This window comes from Accipiter gentilis, chromosome 26 (assembly GCF_929443795.1).
Source record: "Accipiter gentilis chromosome 26, bAccGen1.1, whole genome shotgun sequence".
Classification (NCBI taxonomy): domain Eukaryota; kingdom Metazoa; phylum Chordata; class Aves; order Accipitriformes; family Accipitridae; genus Astur; species Astur gentilis.
Genome location: NC_064905.1, coordinates 694,637 through 714,585, shown reverse-complemented (window position 1 = coordinate 714,585; position 19,949 = coordinate 694,637). Strand labels below are relative to the sequence as shown.

Sequence of the window (19,949 nt, the reverse complement as noted above, 5' to 3'; positions counted from 1 at the left end):
CTCTGGGTGTGCTCCAGGATCTGACTCCGAGCTGGCCTCCAATCATCTCACCTGAACAGCAACTGATGCTTGGTTTAGCTTCTGGAAACAGAAACACAACCTCACCTCAGGGGAAATTTCATTACAGCCCTTGCTGTGATTTCCTCAGTTGGTACAGAGAGACTCACACACCCCTTCGCAAGAGTCATGGGAAAATGCACATCACTTGCACTGCACAACATAGTCTATCTTGAGAGTGTAATACTAGCAGATACAGCTTATCACACAAACTGTTCTCACACAGCACACCACATAACCTTGTGCCTTATTTGCATTTTGCATGAAAAAAGCAAGCAACATTAAGTTCAATCAGAAATGAAAGCAGAACCCATTCTAACAAATGGGGAGATAAACAAGAGCCCCGATTCTCCTCTTGGACATGATCACAGCTCCTCTTATGGCCAAGCAGAGCTGGGAGCGCACAAGACAGGAAGAGGGCTCTTGAAGAACAGAAGAACCTGCTTTAAGGACATGACACAGAGCTACAATAACCAGGGAGAGAGAGAAGTAGAAACAGACATACTGGAGAAGCTGACCATTGCGAAATGCTGACACCGGTCTCCTGTGAATTCGATCGGACACCTACCGGAAGAAAGAAAACCAGAAAAAGAGAAACAAGATAGCAAAATGACACTCAAACAGACTGAACTGAGGCCCCTTCTGATCCCTTTCACGGCTCCTATCCGTCTGCTTTCAGCCTTCACCCTTACCTGCATCCCTAAGCCCTAGCCCAAAGCTGACACCAAGAGCCATCCCTGACTAGACCACTCTACATCCACTGCTGTGCCCGGGAGGTTTTAAGTAGTGTGGTGTATTTTTTGTCTTCAAACATACTTTGCTTAGGATCTGGCATGTACAATCGCAAAGGCAGTTTCTCCAAACATCTCTGTCCGAAGAATCCATTTGGACATCTGGAGGGGAAAAGGGGAGAAATCACAGAACATGTCTGGCACCATTCTTGAGGCTAAGGTCAGAAATAAAAAGTGCATTGTGATGAATGGAAAAAAAAAGGCTTTACGCGCGTATTTACTCTTTGCTTTGCTTTAACCAGGCACCTGCAACATCAGCATTCCAGCTCTATTTTTGGCCTGGGTCTTCAAGCAGCCAGCCAAACCCCTCCTTTCCTCCTCTGCCTGCCTCCTTCCTTCTCACCTGCTAGAAGCACCAGCTGGCAGGAAGATCGAGATGGGCTGGATGCTACTTTCAGAGACTCTCCTTGGAGCTACTATCTAGACAAGACTGGCAAGAGGCACCACAGAGCGGTGAGCAGCTGCTCAGGCGACAGCGAGCGTTGTGTACGGCAAGCATCCTCCCGTTATTACCCCAGAATTACCCACAGGACGTTCCAGGGAAAAGGGTTACGTTGCGGTTAGAGAGAAAGCATGTGCAGAGTCTCTGTGTTAACAGAGAGAAAGGGACAGAGAAGAAAGCTGAACTGAACAGGTCTCACATGCTGTCCAACTGCAAGGCTCTCTCACACTTATCCTGACCAATGTTACATGATGGGCTGTGATGTGCCAGCTCATGGAGCGCCAGTTATACATTAGCATGATGCTGCAGTGGCAGGGATGGTGCCCTGTGGATGAGGGCCACCAGAAACGTGCACCAGCTCATAAGTAAGCTCTCTGGAGCAGCTCCCAGGCTGAGCCAGGTTTGGGGAGCACTGGGACATGGGCAAGGGTGCAGCAGGAGCTGCGGAACTGTGTACTGTGGAGCAGCACCCGCACCCTCTGTGTTGTGACTGCCGCAGCTGCAGGTGAACCTGTGAAGCGATGGGAGCTCAGCTGTGGGTGGTCAAACACTTCTCCCTCAGGCACTTATCTCTCTCCTTCACTTCACATCTTTTCTTCTGGCCTTGTTGGATAGTTCCTCAAAGTTATCCCTAGCTTTCTTGAAGTCCCATCGCTTACCTGCCTGTCCCACAACTCTCTCCGTCCCCAACCAACCTCTCCCTCCTCTAGGCTTAAGAGGGCTTTATCATTAGAGCTAGCATCTTAACATCTGTTTTCCACCTTCCCAATGTAAGCAGGGCTGGAGGCTCTGCACGTCATACATGTCAGACCTTCCTCTCTCTCAGCTGTCACCCACAAGATCGCACTGTCCCTCAGTGTTCAGCAGGCCCCAGCTGGTCAACAAAGAAGGGACTGAAAGACACCTCAGCAAAAAGGACGTGGACCAGAGGCCCAAGCCTGAGGTATATGACTTAGCTCCCTGATGGTCCACTGCGAAGGACAGCAAGCAGCTGGAGCAGCCTCAGCACAGTGTCAGACGACTGGTCCCAACCTGCGCATATGGTGGGGTGGAGGAGGACAGGTCCAGGTCGAGGTCCCATGCGCCCGCTGCCAGCCCCACGTGGGCAGTGCAGATCTGACCCTTTCGTGCCTCCCAAAGGTACACTAACACCTGCTCCCAGTCTGCAGACACAGTGAAGGGGATGAGGAAGGGATGGATTTGATGTTTCATATGACCAAAGCTTTGTAGTTCCACAGCTTGTTGGCAGATTAGTTCTGTACTGTTGCTCAAGGGCTGTGGCAGCATTTGTTGTTCTTGACAGATTTATGTTTAGATGGCACGTTACAGATATGCAACTCCAGTAGAAATTAAAAAAAGTCAAGAAGAGAGATGAATTCCTGCTTCTCTCTGTTTGCTTAAGGGAACACAGACAGGTTTTTTCAGCAACTATTTAGTTTCCTTGGCGGGAACAGGTAGAAATTAGAGAATTCTCCCCTATTCATTATGACCAGAAAAACCTTGATTTTTAATAGTTCTCCCTGATCATGGACAAACACCTATCTGGGCCAGCAGGTGGGAATCACAACATGTGAAGGAGCACTAGGGGCTCTCAGCAGCTGCACCAGCTGTACAGACCAAGGGTACACTAGCCCATCTGTCAGGCCTGCAGGGATTCAGATTTCTCCAAGCTGGAGGGCTCCTCTCCGAATGGGAGAGGTAAGATTCAGCTGAGGCCTGGGGAAGGACTTGAGGAGGCACCAGGTGGCTAGGCACAAGGCAGGACAAGGTGTAACAATCTCCCAGCTGTGGTGATGGACATGGCTGGTACCATTCCCCCAGTGCATACATGTCTAATCCCTGCCTGGAGACACGCATTAACACTCCCAGGGGAGAAGGCTGAGGCATTTGCTGACAGTGATACACCACTGCCACAGGCTCTTAAAGGAGGCCATCTGCCTGTGGGACAACCTGCTGGTACTCCAGAGGTAGCCTGACCCTCAGTGCTGGATGCCTACAGGGGATCTGCAGATACACCTCTGAATCCAGCATGATCCAAGGAAAAGATATAGCTAATAAAAGGCTGCATAATCTCTCCGTCCCATTTACCATCTTTCTTCATCTCAACACCTCCACAGCTTCAAACCTGTCCATCTTTCTCCTAAAGAATGCATTTGTGTTCTCCAAGGCAGGGTGTCCCATGTCCAGGGGACATTTCACCTGCTGTCCCTCTCATAGAAGAAAGCTTTGGAAGGCCCTGCATGACTGACATGGCTTTGGCATCCCATTTCTTGCTGGTTTTCACTGCAGTTTTGTTAGGTCTGCATGAGCAAAAGAGCTGGTGCATCCTCACTGCCCATGACCAAACCTGTTTTCTGTGCTACACAGCATCTGTTTTTTGGGACCTGTGCTAACACCTCCATGTGGAAGTGTGCTGGGATATTTGTGTACCCTGAACTGCTTGGGGAGAACTTAAGGGCATGGCTCTGCATGAGGCTTCACTGAACTCCCTAGTCATACACTTAAGTTTCTCAGTATCCAAGTCACTTTTGAAACTGGAAATTTGACTCCCTGATCAGGCAAATATCTTTGAAAAATTCACCCTCTTTTCTCATTCTTGGACGTTCACCTTGGAGCACAGGAAAAGGAGACATAGCAGCAATGTCATTTCAATACCAGGGAGCCCAGCCCAAGGGGTTACCATCAGACATGAGGCCTGTTGATCTTCCCCTTGATGAAGCAGAGGAAGCTGGTGCTGGGAAGTGGAGTGAAGAAGGTGCACTGTTGGCAATCAAAGAGTATAAACCTGAGGCAGCTGGGGGATGCAGACTTACAAGGACAGCCCTGGGGAAGCATGACTTTGGAGAAACCTTTAAGAGATTGCACTGGGGTTTGAACAAGGCATCCAAAAGAGAAGGTGTTTTCCCAATCCTTTTTGAAGTTTCATGCATGAAGTTTCAGCATGAAGTATCATCACCACTGATAGAGTAATGAACTTATTCACAGAGTCTTCAAGGGTATCCAGTTTAGCTTGCAGTGTGCTGCCCATTTGTCTGGGATCTGAGTTTTCATGTATGTTGTGAGCACACTGAAGGGCCTCAAAAGTACTGCTGAATGAAGCAAATGTCCCACCCACCTCAAAAAGGGGCATTTTATCTGAAAGGAGCTACAGCTGTCTCAGGCGCACATCCTCAAGAGGTCAGCCAAGGCTGGAACTTCAGTGGGACTGAAGCTGCATGCCATTAAGGAAAGACTGAAAATTACATGAAAACTGGTGGAAGGAAATAAAAACCCAGAGAAAAAAAATGTTGAGAAGTGAAAAAGCAAAACAGAAAAGTGTCAAAGAAGCTTTGATGCCATGACAGCTACCATATAGCCCATCTTCAGATCTCTGCAGTCAGCCTAGCGTGGGTGGGGAGAAGAGCTTTCTAGACAGAAGGCAGCAGATAACTGTCTTCTCTTTGTCTAGGACAGCTCAGGCTTTTCATCTTTAGTTATTAGTGAATCAGCGCTGGGAAAAGTGACAGAAAATAAGCCCTCGTGAACACGAGCACCTTCTGCCACCTCCCAAGCTGTCAAGACACATGTGCCATTCTGTGTCCCTGGGTCCTGATTCTTCATATACAAGGCTGCTAGCAGCAACAGTGACCAGGAGACCTTTGAAAGCATGCAGTGCTCATGGTTCCTTTTTTTTTTCAGCTGTCTCATACGTCTAGGCTGGTGAAGATGATTTGATATTTATTACTATGGCTCCAGATGTGACTTCTAGTAAAGAAATTTCCAGCATGAAATTGCACATGAGTGTCCCAGTCTGGACAGGAAGAGCAATGGAAATCACCCCTTCTGCATGCAGAATCTGCTGCCTGTGGTAAGGGCTTCTGGGCAGCTCTTCTTCAGTGGGCAACCATATGGCCTGAGGGATATACCTGAAAGTTAAGGCTCACTAAGGTCAAGAGCCATGAGATGGTCTTTGATTATGGCATCCTTATTCCTGCACATTTGACCCTAGTCAAGAGGTTTTGGCTGGCTACCCCAGCAAAACAGGGTCCCTTCTCCTTTTGAAAGCTCTTGCAGGGACTACAGAGATGGTAGACTGTTCTTGCAAATATTACCTTTGGACTTTCTGGTCCACTCACTGGTGTTATGGAGGCCCAACATGTCTCTCCTCAAAGGCAAAGGCAAGTGGACAAAGCTGTATCTGCAGGAACAGTCTTGGGGAAGTACAAGGCCACACCAACCTCTTGCAGACAGCACCTTGTCCCCTCTCTAGCCTTTGTGAACTCCCAAGACTGCCCTTGCTTAAACCCATCTCTCTGTGCCTAATCAGATGCATGAAAATTAAAAAAAAAATTGCCACATCTGAAAATTTGCTACTTGCAAATGCCTTCAATAAAACTGGTCAGGTTTTCTGTCCAGATTCTGTTGTTGCTTGAAAGTGTCCAATTCTTTCACTTTTGACCAAATATTTAAGACGGGGTTTTTACCCCATTTTGAAAAAATCCACAAAGTTCTGCTCTTGGGTTCAGGATGAATTGCAGTTAAATATTTACATGGTAAAAAAAAATGCAGTAAGATGGTCAGTCAAATAAAGCATCTCAAAAAGTACAAAACAAAATGGTTTGGATGACCTATTTCTATGTTGTTTGCAGAGCACTTATTTATGAAAATTGAGAAACTTTGACCTTTTGCCTTGTATGAGGGCAGAGCAATAATTATTGTTAATTATTATTTGCTGCTATTAATTAATAACATCATTATCATAATGTTCCTGCTGGAAGCAAAACTTTTTCTGCCCAGCTGTTGTTCTAAATCTTGCAAGGGTTGGCACATTTCCTTTGTTCCCTCAGATCTTAATTAAAGCATGCCAAATTCAGTAGCTCTTATAATACAATCCATGTTACAGAAGAATGTGAATGAGCAGGTGCTTCAAAATAATGGGATAAGGAGAAGCTGTAGCAGAAGGACACAATGCACTGATATAAGCAAATGGAGAAATGTTTCAAGCATGTTGCTTATTTGTGCAAAGGGCTGAAAAAGAAGACAGTTCTGTCATTGTCCCCTGACCAGTCCCAGATGATCAAGCTCTGGAGAGCCACAAAAGGCTGGACTCCACAAAATCACTGATGGGAAGAAAAGAAAGCAACCGGAATAAATGCAGAGGCCTTATCCAGAGCAGCTAATCAAGGCATGTTTGCTGTATAGTAGAGTCCAAACTGCAGGGTCACCCACTTCTGGGCTCAGTGAAGACAACAGCGCAGTTCCGACTAAGCTATGGGAGCTCAGCAGGATCTGCATTGTTGTCTTTGCTGAGCATCACTGTTGCAGGATCAGCTTCCACACTCTGATGGTTCTTAAGGGTCTGCTATAGATATATGTGCATTAAAAAGGATGCATTGAACAAGATGCATAGATGGGCCACTTGAACCCAAAAAGGTACCTGATCTCATCACCCAAGACAAACAGCATGCAAACCCCAATGAATGAGTCCTGGCTGGTTCAGGAGATTTGGAACAGGATGCGGAGATTTTCACCCCTAGTTCAACACTGTGGGCTTTTCATTTCCAAGGATATTGCAACACCTCCCCGCAGAACTGCTCGTATATCCATGGCAAAGTGACATCCTTGTGGTTGTGCAATGTGAAACTTGTGCTGACCAAATCAGTAGAGTCATTGAGAGGGATGGCATAGTTTCTGACACCACAGGGGAGCTGAGCAAGCTGTGCTGCAAAGAGAACCATGGCCGTATGAGATTGGCCTGATGTTCACTCCTTTGAATGGTGCTCTGAAAAAGCACAGGGGAGCTCTTGGCAATGTGGTTAACCCTTCAGAATGATCTTTCCCCTTTCCTGGGAAAATCTGCAGGAAACAATATACATGGATGTGGTAAGCAAATGGGCTTCTAGGTAGTGAACATGTAATTTTGTAAATTGGTGCTTTACATACCTCAACTAGTTTTAAAATTAATTGATCTTTTCTCTTTTGCTTTGTTTTGTTTTTTATTCTCTCCTTTTTTCACTTTTTGTCTGAGGTCCTCCAGGCCTCCCACCTCACTCTCTCACATAATGCAATGCTGTCAGCCCAAACCCAAAGAGTCTGTTTATCTGTCAGCATTCATAAATCCTTCAGCCTGACTCTTGAAAGCACAACCAGTACAACATGATGAGGGGGTGTTGCTCTATAAAGCTCTTTAGGTCTTCTGATCCCATGCAATTTAGGAAGATCCTGGCCCAGGGCACCAGCCACTTTGATTTCATTAGCCACACAAAAGAGTCACGAAGTGTGTTTAAGTAGGCAGAGGACTGTGCAGCATGAGACTTGTCTTTGTTTCTTTGTTTGGCTGGGAAGACCCCAACTGTAGATAACATGTGCCAAGACCTAACTGGGAAAAAGAGTATTTCTGCTGTGATACACCCACTAGCACAACCCCATGGGGCATGGCACCCAGCAATAAAAGATTAGAGCAGCCTCAAACTGCTCTAAGTTGTGCCAAGAACCCAATGGGCTCCAGGACTGAGGCAGACCCAAGATCAGAGGCTGCTAGCCTTCCCAAGCACTACATTCAGCTGGACACAACAAACCAGTCCCCACTCTTCTGTGTCCCAGTGCAGCTCAAGATCTTGAGACTTGCTTGTGTGCATCCCTTCTGCAGGCACTGGAATTTGCTCTACTCAAACTCACCACTTCCCTACAGTTTTGGTGAGAATCCGGTCCAACCCATAAGGCATCTCCGAGTAAAATGGTCTGGAGAAGGGTCGAGAAATTCTTCCTGTCAACAAGAGCCTGGGGCTTTTTAATTTACTAGAGCTGTTGAGTCAATTCTGTATGTGTGTGGCTCAGTCGTTTCCTGGGTTTATGCTGAAAATTAGCAGAATATCTGAGGCAGATCACACTTCTCCCATCTAACTTCCAGGTGGTCTGTTTGCAGAGTCAAGATAACAGCACAGATTGTATCATGTTCAGGCTTCCTTTGACACTACCATGTGTAGAATTTACTTCAAATTAAGGACAAAATTATGCAAGAACACAATCCAAAAAAGATACAATTTCTGCAACAGCTCCAAGTCCATTCTGGGCTCTTCCCTGGTGAAGAAAACACACTGTCCAAGGTCTAGCTGAAGTGTATTGAAAAGGGACGGAGGAGTGTGCTGGTTTTGGCTGGGATAGAGTTAGTTTTCTTCATAGTAGCTAGTATGGGCCTATGTTTTAGATTTGTGCTGAAAACAGTGTTGATAATGCTGAGATGTTTTCATTATTGCTGAGCATTGCCTACACAGTGTCAAGGCCTTTTCTGCCTCTCATCCCACCCCACCAATGAGTAGGCTGGGGAGGGGTGGCACAAGAAGCTGGGAGGGGACACAGCCGGACAGCTGACCCCCACTGACCCAAGGGATATTCCAGACCATATGATGTCATGCTCAGCATATACAGCTGCAGGAAGAAGAAGGAAGGGGGGGACGTTGGGAGTGATGGTGCTTGTCTTCCCAAGTCACCATTACACGTGATGGAGCCCTGCTTTCCTGGAGATGGCTGAACACCTGCCTGCCCATGGGAAGTGGTGATGAATTCCTTGTTCTGATTTGCTTGCGTGTGTGGCTTTTGCTTTACCTATTAAACTGTCTTTATCTCAGCCCACGAGTTTTCTACTTTTACCCTTCTGCTTCTCTCCCTCATCCCACCAGAGGGGAGTGAGTGAGCAGCTGCGTGGTGCTTAGTTGCCGGCTGGGATTAAGTCATGACAAGGAGGTGGGTTTACAGGCAAACAGTGTGTTCCCCAGAATTTAGAGATCAGGAGGAACATGTTCCTGGAAATCCTGTTAAAAAGAATAATAAAAGGCCAGCTGCCAATTTAGGCAATACCTGTAAGAAATCAAGTGTGAGCCACTTCAGGAGAAGAAATCATTTGAGAACCCAGCTGCTCTTTTTTGCTCCAGAGCACCAGGGGTAACATCTACAGGAAGGATCTCCTACGCTTGTGGACAGCTGCAAACAATGAAATCCACTCCAGGAAGCTGATTACAGGATGGTGGCAGGTAGCAAACAAGAACTCTCTAAAATTCTGTTTTCTGATAGCTGGTATTGGAAAAGCTGGTAACATTACACGGGTGCCAGCATGCTAGAATCTCCTTAGCACTTGGTGAAGGAGGACTGCAGGCTGGCACGTGGTGCCAGAAGACCCCCCAAGGCTCTGCTGACTCTAATCAGAACAGCAAAGTGGGAACAGCACATGGACACATGTTCCTGGCTCAAGATGCTCACCCAGCTCTTGTTTGACCTCCAAGGCCTTTGAGAAGCTTGTGTGCAGAAGGACCTATTGATCTCCTCGATGCCCATGTCTCAGAGGCATGGTGTGGCTGGAGGACTAAGGTTGGCTCCCATGTTACAGAGTTCAGAAAAGCAGGTCAAAGCCTGCATCTTTGCCTCCTCTAGTTTCTCTTCTGAATTTGTATCATTGTATCTTTCACAAACCACAGCAGCAGATCTCCTGTCTTGGTGTGCTGAGGAAGCTGTGAAACTTTTCAGCATTTTGCTAGTTTGCAGCCAGACGGATGTGAAGTCCATTTACCCATCATCAGCCTTCCCCAAGAATTGTCCCTGTTATTCGGAAAGCCATTTTATGGTAAATACTATGTTCAGTTCAAATGTTTCTGCATTCCTCTATAACTGTTGTTTTCTGGACTCCAGAAACTCTAAAATTACACTACTTCAAAAGCCAGGCTTCCTTATCCTCAGTCTATGAGTTAATGATAAAAACACCCAAGGAGAATGAACATCCACATATCTTCTCAAGCAGTAATTTCAGAAATGACTGTACTGTGTGGAAGGCATTTGGGTCCACTGGGTTCCTGTTAAAGCAGAACTGTCTTTTCCAGCAGATGAATAGTGACAGTGCAGATCTTCAAAGCATCACCTTTTGGTTAACACTTTGCTGCCCTTCCATACACACCCATTCAATTCCCATCTGGTTTTAGCAATTGGTATCTTGGGACTCATCAGAAAAGGAAATCATTTTACCATCTGCAAGTAAGGAATTAAGGCTTTCAAATGATATGAAATAATTAGGTCTGTTTCGTATGGCACATAAAACCTTAATGGAATCCATCACCAAGCTTCCCCTCTGTTCATCAGCTATCATAGCAGCCCAGTTTGAAGGTAGACTGTTTCTTTGCAAGGGTGGAATTACTTTGATTAAAATAGTCTATCTGCTGAAGACACTTGATAACTACCATGTGTATCCTTCATTAGGAAAAAATGGAGCCTTACCATTATAGCTGTGTATGGTAGGAATTCAGGTAACTTGCCATAATTAGAAATTGATCCAATTTGAAAAGGATCTGGATTCAAGTTCTTCCCCCAAAAAATAGTCTTGAGTTCCATGTTTTTGGCACCACCACGTTGCTTACAGATAGAGATACTGATTTATACGCTCCTCTAGGCTTCCAGGGTTGAGCCCTCCCCAGCATGGGAAGGCTGGAATGGCTGGGGCTTCCTGCAGCTACAGCTACACCAGAATAGTGGCTGTGACTTTGATTCATCATATGGGGCTTCCCCATGTTTCCTATGGGGAACACTGGCAAGATGAACTTACAGTGCCACCAAGAAGCCAATGGCAGAGGCAACTGCCCTAAAGCACAGGTCTGTGGTGTACAAGGGCTGCTGTCACTTCACACACATGGGAAATGTGGAAGACCACAGCATGTGGTTTCTGTCCTACCCGGCTCTTTTCATGTCTGAAGGGGCAAGCCTGGGAGAACTGGAAGATGCTGTTCATCCTATGTCCTTCCCACCACAGCTGATCCTGCATTGGAAAGTGAGAGCACAGGAGCTCAGCAACATGCATTTCCACATGGTCTTTCCTACTGCTCCTTGACAAAACAAAGGAGTGCTGGGAGAAGGGAGGAGTTGTGCTAAGCGTAACCCAGCTCACAACGCTTTCAGGAGGGGTGATGGTTCTGTTCAGATGCATCCTTCAAGGCCTGAACAGCAGAGGTGTCTAGTGAGCATCACACCATGCAGTGGCAGTGGTACTAGGCTGACGTCCACAGATGTAAATACCTTCAGCTGTGCATCTCCACAGAGAGGTCTCTGGGCCAAGCAGGGAGAAAATAGTCATCTCTGGGCTTCTCCAAGGCAGGCACAGTGACACCTGGATCCCCAGGTGACCTCAGAAGCTGACTGCATCTGCTCAGTGAATGCACACCCAGGGCACCAACTCATGCTCACTCTGCAGGAGCCTGGGGGCAGGTACAGGTGTGCTTTGGGTACCTACATCTCCAGCACTGACAATTAGACTGCACTTTTCATTCACAGTCCCCACTAGGCTTGGAGGGTGAGCTGTGAGATGCTATCGCGCTTGCTGGCTGCAATAGGTTTGAACCAGAAGTGAAAAGGTCTCCCATCCCATTCCACATCCTTCGGACTATGCAGCCCCACCTTAACCTCTCCAAGAAATTTCATTTCAAGGATAACTTAGTATGTCTCCCTGGGTTTTTTTTGCAGGTTTTAACATTTGAAGCAGAGAAATAAACAACCCACAGATTGCCACAAAGTGGCACAGAGTGGTGAACAGCTGTGTGCTAAATGCCTTTCCAGGCCCACGAGGTGCAGACAGGAGAGGTAAGAATCTGGCCTCAGCAAGGGACCCCCTCCAGTCATGGAGGAGGGGGATGGCTGTGCAATGGGGAAAGCACCCCTGCTCGGAGGGGAGGATGTGTCAGCAGGGCACGTGGAGCTTTGACCTGGCTCAGGGAGAGCAAAAGGGACCTGACCTTCCTTGAAGCTGCAGAGGAGAAAGGGAAGAAAGGGAAAGGAAATAGCCAGGACAAACATATTCTTAGAGGCAGTCAGGAAAAGTGAACAGTGGCACTCACACAAAAAAGAAAATATGAACTGTCCTCCCCCACCCCTGCCCCTCTAGTCTACCTTTCTGAACCTGCACGGGTCAAACTGCAATTGCCAGGAGAATTTCAGAGCTACCCCTCCTCGGCAATTGCACAGAAGTCTCCTCTCCCCCAGCCAAGTAATTTCCATACTGACACAAGAGCTACACTCACTTACTTGCAAGACAGCTGATTAATCCCCTCAATGTAGTAGCATACTCCACCATTGACACAATAGGACTTGGCTGTTTCGTTGCATTTTCTAGCATGCCCGGACCAGGAGGAGAGAGTTGTGGTTACTGTAGGGAAAAAAAAACACACAAAAAGGATATACTGTTATTTCCTATGTTGGGCAATTCTGGTTTCTTAGATGATTTTCAACTAGATCATTTGCTAAAGTAAAAACCCCAGAGCTACAAAACTCAGCCTGTACCTTTAGACCCATCTTCACCTCTTCAGGTCCTGGGGCTGTGACTTGACCTTTCCTTTCCAGCAAAAGTGGCCAAGTGAGTGAAGAGTTGAGGGCACACCTTCCTCTAAGCAGCCAGCATGTCAGGACAAGATCATATTTTTGGCAAGCTGCAGGGAAAAGTGCCCCTTTCCCACCTCTCCTTGCCTTCTCCTTATACATGCATGCAACCCTGCACCAGCAGGCAGGCAGAAGGTTAGGAAGAACATGTGCTGCAGAGCCACAGAGGCATGCTGCTGAGGCCTGATTTGCACCACGATACTGGACCAAGATCAAGAGATACTGTAGGGGACATTTCATTGCTCCACATCGTTGGGAGGAAATAAGTTTTCAGAGTCAGCAGCAAGTGCCCTCATTATCCCTGGAACAGGTCCAGTGCAAGCAAGAACAGCTCCATCTCTCCCGCCCCTATTTCTGAGCCTTTCTCTGTCATGCCCCAATGGGGCTGCCTCAGGACGCTAAGCAGAAGTTCAGCAGAAGTCAGTCAGCCCTGGTCTGTGCTAAAAGGGAGGCAGCCAGCATGACTCAAGTTTCCTGGGATACGGATGCTTTTCCAAATCCAAATTTCTTTCTGGAGAAAAGCCCTCCAGCCATGTAAGGTACAAACAAAACTGACAGTACTTTGCCGAATTTCACTGCAAATCCCACCTCTGAATGACTCAGACAAACTTACAGCCCAAAACAGAGAGTCTCCATAGGCAAGATGAAGGCTTCTAGGAAGGGAGAAACCTTTTGTTAGAGCAACTGATCCAGGTTACAAAAGCAGACCAGCTTTGGGGAATGCAGACCCATCTTACATAACTGAAAGAAGGGCTGGGCATTCAAAAGCGTCTGCTTTTTCCAACTGAAGACTTAACCTCACTAAAGATAGTCCCCATTCCTGGACTACCCACCTTGCCTATACCCTAACACAGTTACATCTCCAGCAGTGTGGCTACTATCTGCTTTCCAGTCCCTTTTATGCTGTACTAGAGGTTTCTGAGGAGATACCCTCCTCCATCCTGTTTTCCAAAGCACGAATGGACCTCATGAAGAGGTTAGTGACTTCAGACCAGTCGCTGAAGACTGAACAGCTCATTGACACAGGATTTGAGGAAGAAGGCTGGAGCCAAAGCCCCAGGCAGGAGCTAGTCAGAGCCACGGGAGAAGCAGCGAGGCATGACAGACCCTGCCGCGGCTGCTCCCCGCACCTCGGCCAGCCCCCGTGCAGCCCAGAGGCTGCCGCAGGTGCCTGCCCTGCTGCCTCCGGCTGCAGCCCACACTGCCGGAGCCAAGGTCTCTGCTCTCACGCTCCAGCTCGAGCCCAGTGCCTGCCAGGCACGTCCAGGCTCTCACAGGTAAAGGAGAGGTCCTGGCACCCTGTAAAGTGTCTCACATTTGGGTGATGGTTGGCACATGAGCAGCCAAACAAGCTCATTCCAGCTCTCTCGTTTCTAGTACTCTCTCTGACTGCGTGGGGTCCATGCCTCTCTGAATGAGGAGTTTTCTCATCAGGCTGTGCACAGCAGGAGTAGCCCAGACTGTTACCTGCACGCAGCTCAAGGCAGACCCAAGCTTACTGTTCATGTTGCTTGAACCAATGCGTTGTCCAACCCCATTGTCTTCTGTTCCCATAGGGAAGTCAACACCTTCCACTGTCGGACAGAGCTGGGGTTATGCACCAAGCAGAGCTATTTCTATGCTTTGCCTTGAATAACCATTGCCTCTGGGGTTGTCTTTTCACAGCTATCCAGGGCAGAGCAAGTTGTCCCGAAGTGCTCTGCAAACCAGACGTGGCAAATACTTCAGCAAAGACTGAAAATGCACATGGCCCTGGGACAGCAAATAGCTGCTCCCCTTCTACGGCACATAACACCAGCCAGCTGGGAGCCAAATGTGCAGAGCAGCATACACATACTAGAGTGTATGCTGGGTTTTAGAACAGACGATGATTTGACCAAGCTACCAAAGAAATCCTTGCAAAAAAACCCTCAAATATGAAAACTCCCCAACTTGTGTAGGGAAATTCAGCAGTCCCTTCTGATTAAGATTAATGGGAACTAGAGGCTGAAGCCATCGTAATGGCTTTGTAACAAGTCTGTATAATTTATACCTTTACAAGATAGTAGCATATTTCTTCTAAGGCCAGTGGAGAGCTGCAGGTTTTGAACAGAGGACCTCTAACTGTATGATAGCGCCCAGACTTTCTTTGCAAGGCCTCTCCTTTAGCTATTACTTGATCCAGACACTTAAACCAAGCCTTAACACCAAAAGCCATTTTAAAAATCAGCATGAAAATAAAACCTAGCCTGGCAGCATGCGACTGTGTCCCATGGGCTTCACTGTCTGTGTGCATGGGAAGCTGCAGGTTGTGCAGGCTGCCAGGCTAGTGGGAGCTGCCTGATTTGCTCTGCAGCTCTCTTGGGGCTGGCTGGGCCAGTCTTGTGGAGGCAGGAGCAACAGCAGAGCAAGCAAGGGCCTGCCAGGGAAGTGTGAAAATTGCAGGGGAGCAGGTACATAGAAGACAGCCACTGTCCCTTCTAACAGTCCCTGAGTGCTGCCTGGCCAGCACACAGCATGGGAGCTGCTGAAAGATGCTCGCAGGAAAGCCTTTGGTTTGTAGTGCTTGCAGGCTTTTACCGAAGTACCTTAAAGCTGCACAATGAACAGGTCTCTCTTAAAGCTGCAAGTGTGCTGTCAGCTCAGGGAGCACCAAAACTTCATGAACCAAAGTACTGGTGCAAATTGAAAGGCACATGGATGAAGAACAAGCACAGCCTGCGGGAAGCCATCACCCCTGCAACCATCAAATGTACCAGTTGCTAGCAAGCAAAATGGTCCATCTGGCAATGTGTCACATCATAAATCCTACAGGAAAGGATTCTGGAGTGAGCCTTCCCACAGTAATGGAGGAGCAGAGAGGGAGAAATAAAAACAGAGCCCAGAAACCTCCCCATATAATACACCTCAGATAAAAAGGTACCCTTTTCACCAGAAAAGGTGGATGGGAAGATGCAGTGCTCTGTGATGTTGTGATACCAGAGTGGATTACAGTGCTGACCAGTTAGAGATTGCATGGGATTTTCATCCCCTATAAACAATTTTGTTCCTTTTAAACAAATAAAAAAGACACTGACATGTATGAGGCTTGGGACATGCATGTTGTGCACTTCTAGAAAGAGAACTGTCAACAGAGCTATGCCTGTCAGAAAAATACATGGTTGAGCAGTTCTCCTAGAAGCATCTTGTTAATGTCATTATCCTTTAAATTCTGTTTTCTGCAAGTGCCATGCCTTTTCTCCCAAAGAAGCACAAAGTGTTTTAAAACTGGATCACAGAATCATATTACTATGAGCCATTTGCTAGCAGCAGAGATGCAGCAAAGGCTACAAAAAGAGGCAGTCAGTCCAGCTCCCTGTTGAGAAGAGAGTGTCATGAAATACAGGCCATTATGGGACTATAAGCTGAGCAGTACTGGTCAAACCAAAGCCCTGTCTTGTCTCTGACAGTGGCCAATAGCCAATGGTTAAGATCAGCCCGAGCATGCAATGATAGTTTTCTTCTGGCTGTCTAGGAGTAGCTCAGGGACTACCTAAGTCAGCTGCAGTGTCTTCACATTTAGTAGCCTTTGATGGATTTCTCTTCCATGAATGTGTCTAGTTGCTGTTTGAACAAATCTAATCTCGTAGCATCTAGAACATTATGACAAGAGCTCCAGTGTTATGTACACAGTGTGTAAAGACACATTTCCATTTACTTCTTTTAAACCTCCCCCTTCCTGGCTCTTGTATTAGAAAAAATAGTGAAATTAGACCAGTGGCAATAAGGTAAGTGCCCTCAAGACAGGGGCCTCTGCAAACACACAGGCAAACTGGTCACAAAGCTCCTGCAAGGTGGAAGAAGGCCTGGAGCAGCAAACCCATCAGCAAGTCAGATCTCCAGCTGACCTCAGTCCCAGGGCTGACAACAAAGCAGAAGGGAATAAGGTAAGGACAAGGAAAAGAGGGCTGCCTCTTGATGAATGTGATTGAGAACAATCTGAAGCCACGTTTTATTGTTGCTGTCCCAGTCGGTGAGGACAGTGCAGCATAAACACATGAGAGATTCAGGGCACCGTAGTCATTCAGAGCATCTATTTTCCAATGCATGCCTAGGTTATTTGGGAGTAACATCAACGACAGGGCAACAGAGAGGAGAGCCACAGGCACTGACATTGCCACGTGGACTTCCTTTCAAACAATCCATCTACGCAAAAAGGCCTTTAATGATTGTGCAGGGATTCTTACACAATTCCTACCATGCACGTCATTTAACCTTTGCAGACAGCTCACCAGCCTGTTCCCAGAAATCTGGTGAAATATTCCCCCTGCAAAGAGTTAATTAATGCAGCTTGGACTATAAATTATAGTTAATTTTTCACAAACTACAGCTACTGTCGAGGAGAGCAGGGAGACAGCGGTAGTTTCTCTGCTCCTTTTTTTATTTTATAAATAACTTTGACTGGTGGGTTCACAGAGTACAGACACTTTATTCTCTCAATATTTAGACATTCAGTTAGACAGATGAACTCAGCTGGTTGGAGAGTGTATACAAATTGCCTGCTCTGTATATGCCTCATGTACTTACTGATAAAACACAGAATTGCTGAGGTTCCTCTCAACTGAGTTCATCCAACTGCTTGTCAGGAGAACATGGATGAGAAGGTGTCTGGCCAAGCTATTCCTTAGTTGTAGCACTGTAATCCTGGCGCAAGCCACACTAAATCCATGATTTACACTGATTAATACACTGAAGGGCTGTTGATCCTAACCATTCTCTCTGTGGCAGATTTCTGTACATCTGGTATGACACTCTCTTAATAAACCTGAACAGAGGCTGGATGCTCACTGCTGCTATCTGTACATAAAATCAGAAGGGCCTGTGCAGACTGGGGCTCACCTGGCAACAGACTGGGGACTCTGGAGCTGATAAAAATTCTGCTCCTGTGTGTTTATTCATTTGGAAATGATCCAATATTTACCCCTGCATTTTATTGAAATAGAACCTGCTGGAATTATGTTCCCAGTTCCTGAGGGGATCATGAGGCTCAATGGCTGCAGACTAGAAGTTCATCCCAAAATACAAATGCCAGACTGCAGGACACTCATCTCAGAGCATCAGATATTGCTGGTCAAAACAACACAGGCAGCATTCCCCACACCTCCCATCTGACCTGTTCAGGTATTTCACTGAGGAGCAACTTTAAAGGTTTCTGACCACCAAGGGACTGCCTGTTTCCATAGGACAGGTAGCTATTGCCCCTATGAAGGAGTCCTTCCTATGCTTTTCTCTACCACAAAGGTCCCAGAATGCACATGTGAGCACTGCAGCATTTTATTTTCCCAAATACCCATCTTCAATTGTAATAGCAGCAACATAATACTTCAATGAGGGGATTTGCTCAACAACCTAAAAAGCCTTTTGCAGACCCAGTGCCAGCACGAATGCTTTGCAGGCAGACCTGCTTTGCAGGCGGACCAGCTGAAGCCCAAGAAGTGAATCAACATGCCAGGATCACACGATGGAGTCAGACAGAGCAGATTTCCTGGTACACAGCCGCCTGCTCTGAAGGCTGGGCTTACAGCCTCAGTTCTTCCAGGGGACATTAACTTCCATCCTACGCTACACTCTATACTGTCCATCCCTGCCTTTACAGTCACAACAGCCTGTCTTTACATCTCATCTATAGTAGTAGATGTGATGGCTACTTAAAAAATACACAGTGTGCAAAATAAGCGATGACCGGGACCTTACAGCAGGCAGGCACAACACAGCTCTCTCTGCAGACTGTCAACGAGATCTCCAACACGTACACATCAAGGTACCATGCCTGCATGCGTGCAGGCTCTGCTCAATTATCAACCACACCTCCAGTTGTGGGTTTTAAATGATCTGAGCAAAGGCCACGCCAGGACTTATTTTTAGTCTAATATTGAAAACTGGTCTGTCCGCATGGCTCCTGGTGGACTGACTTCTCTCTGTTCTACCCATGCTCTGGGCTGGCTGGACACCCTTCAACTTCAAACCAACAGCACAACGCTCATGTTTGTAGCATTGCTGGCTCCAGGAGAGCACAGTGCCTTCAGACTGGAGTGACCAGAGATTGAGCAGCCAATTAATGTGAAGGTCTGCCATGGTCACCCAATGAAGGTCATGCCAGACTGGACTTGAGACAACGTTTGGGGGAATTGGCTGAACCTTAATTACAGGGTACATCTTAGTGTAGTATATGCTGGAGCTTCCATTCAACTAGATGTGACTTACAAACCACATCACAGTGAAGACATCACTGAGCCATTGTGATCATGCAAGTCCACCAGGCCTACCTCACCTGGGAGAGAGAAAGTAAGGAAAACATTTCCAACACCCAGCATTGGGGAAGGTATTAAATGGAAGAGGGAGAGCCAGAATGAGTCTAAACCAATGAGCCTACAACCTTAGTCCAGTGGCATCACCAGCATGACAGCTATGAAATCTGTGGACCCAAACCGGTGTGTGGACAGTCAGACTTAATTGGAGAAAGAAGGGCTGCTTCACCTACCTTCCCATGGTGATCTCTAAAGGGACTTCAGGGGGGGCTTGTGATCCCCAGCAGTTGAAATAAAGGCCCCCAAAATCCATCCAGAGAGCCCAGCTTTCATTCAGGTGCCTCACATTATCCCCCAGCTCTCATCTTCCCAGAACAACTCAGCACCACCTCTTCTCTTTCTCCCTCTTTCATCTTCTCATCTGATCCAAAATCTGTCTCTGCTGCAGAGCACCCACAGAGTGAGATTAGACAGCCCAGCCAGCACTGCCAGTCTACACAGGCCAGTAAAGTAAAGGCACTCAACCAGATTAGCTAGATAGTGACCCAGACAAAGGGCATAAGCAGAATCCAGGTGAGCAGCTGCAATGATCCACATGTTGGTTTAGAACATCTGCCCATCACTGGTGGATCCCCTTGTATCCCGATGGTATACAAACCACGCTTTCTCCACCCATCCTGTATTCTTTTTTTACCCTCAAGACTCTACCTGTTTGTTGCAGTCAAGGAAATAAACTAGAGGAGGACTCAACAGTAGAAACAAGCAAAAGGGTTTACCTGACCTTTTCAGAGATTTCAAACATTAGCTTACCTGTTAAAAATAAAAACGGTAAGATTTTAGTATCTTTGTCCTGCATAAACCTTCCATCTCAGAATGTTCCACAGATTGCTCTGAACCTTCTTCCATTTTTGCCTCCATCAAAATATTTCTAAACTTTGACACTGATTCCTATTCTGTTTACCAAGCAGGTCTGTAGCCACAGACTCCCGAACCTTGTTTAGCTGCTTC

The 19,949-nt window shown here is 46.9% G+C and overlaps 1 protein-coding gene across 2 annotated transcripts in view; it reads right to left on the bottom strand.

Moving 5' to 3' along the window:
- The window catches only part of NRG2 (neuregulin 2), a 173,378-nt gene that overhangs the window by 24,998 nt on the left and 128,431 nt on the right, over positions 1-19,949 (bottom strand). For both annotated transcript variants that reach the window (XM_049829681.1, XM_049829680.1), the window contains 2 exons: positions 12,325-12,445; positions 563-621 (listed from right to left, as the gene is read on the bottom strand). In XM_049829681.1, the coding sequence (XP_049685638.1) occupies positions 563-621; positions 12,325-12,445 (180 nt within the window). The remainder of the gene's footprint in view (positions 1-562; positions 622-12,324; positions 12,446-19,949) is intronic.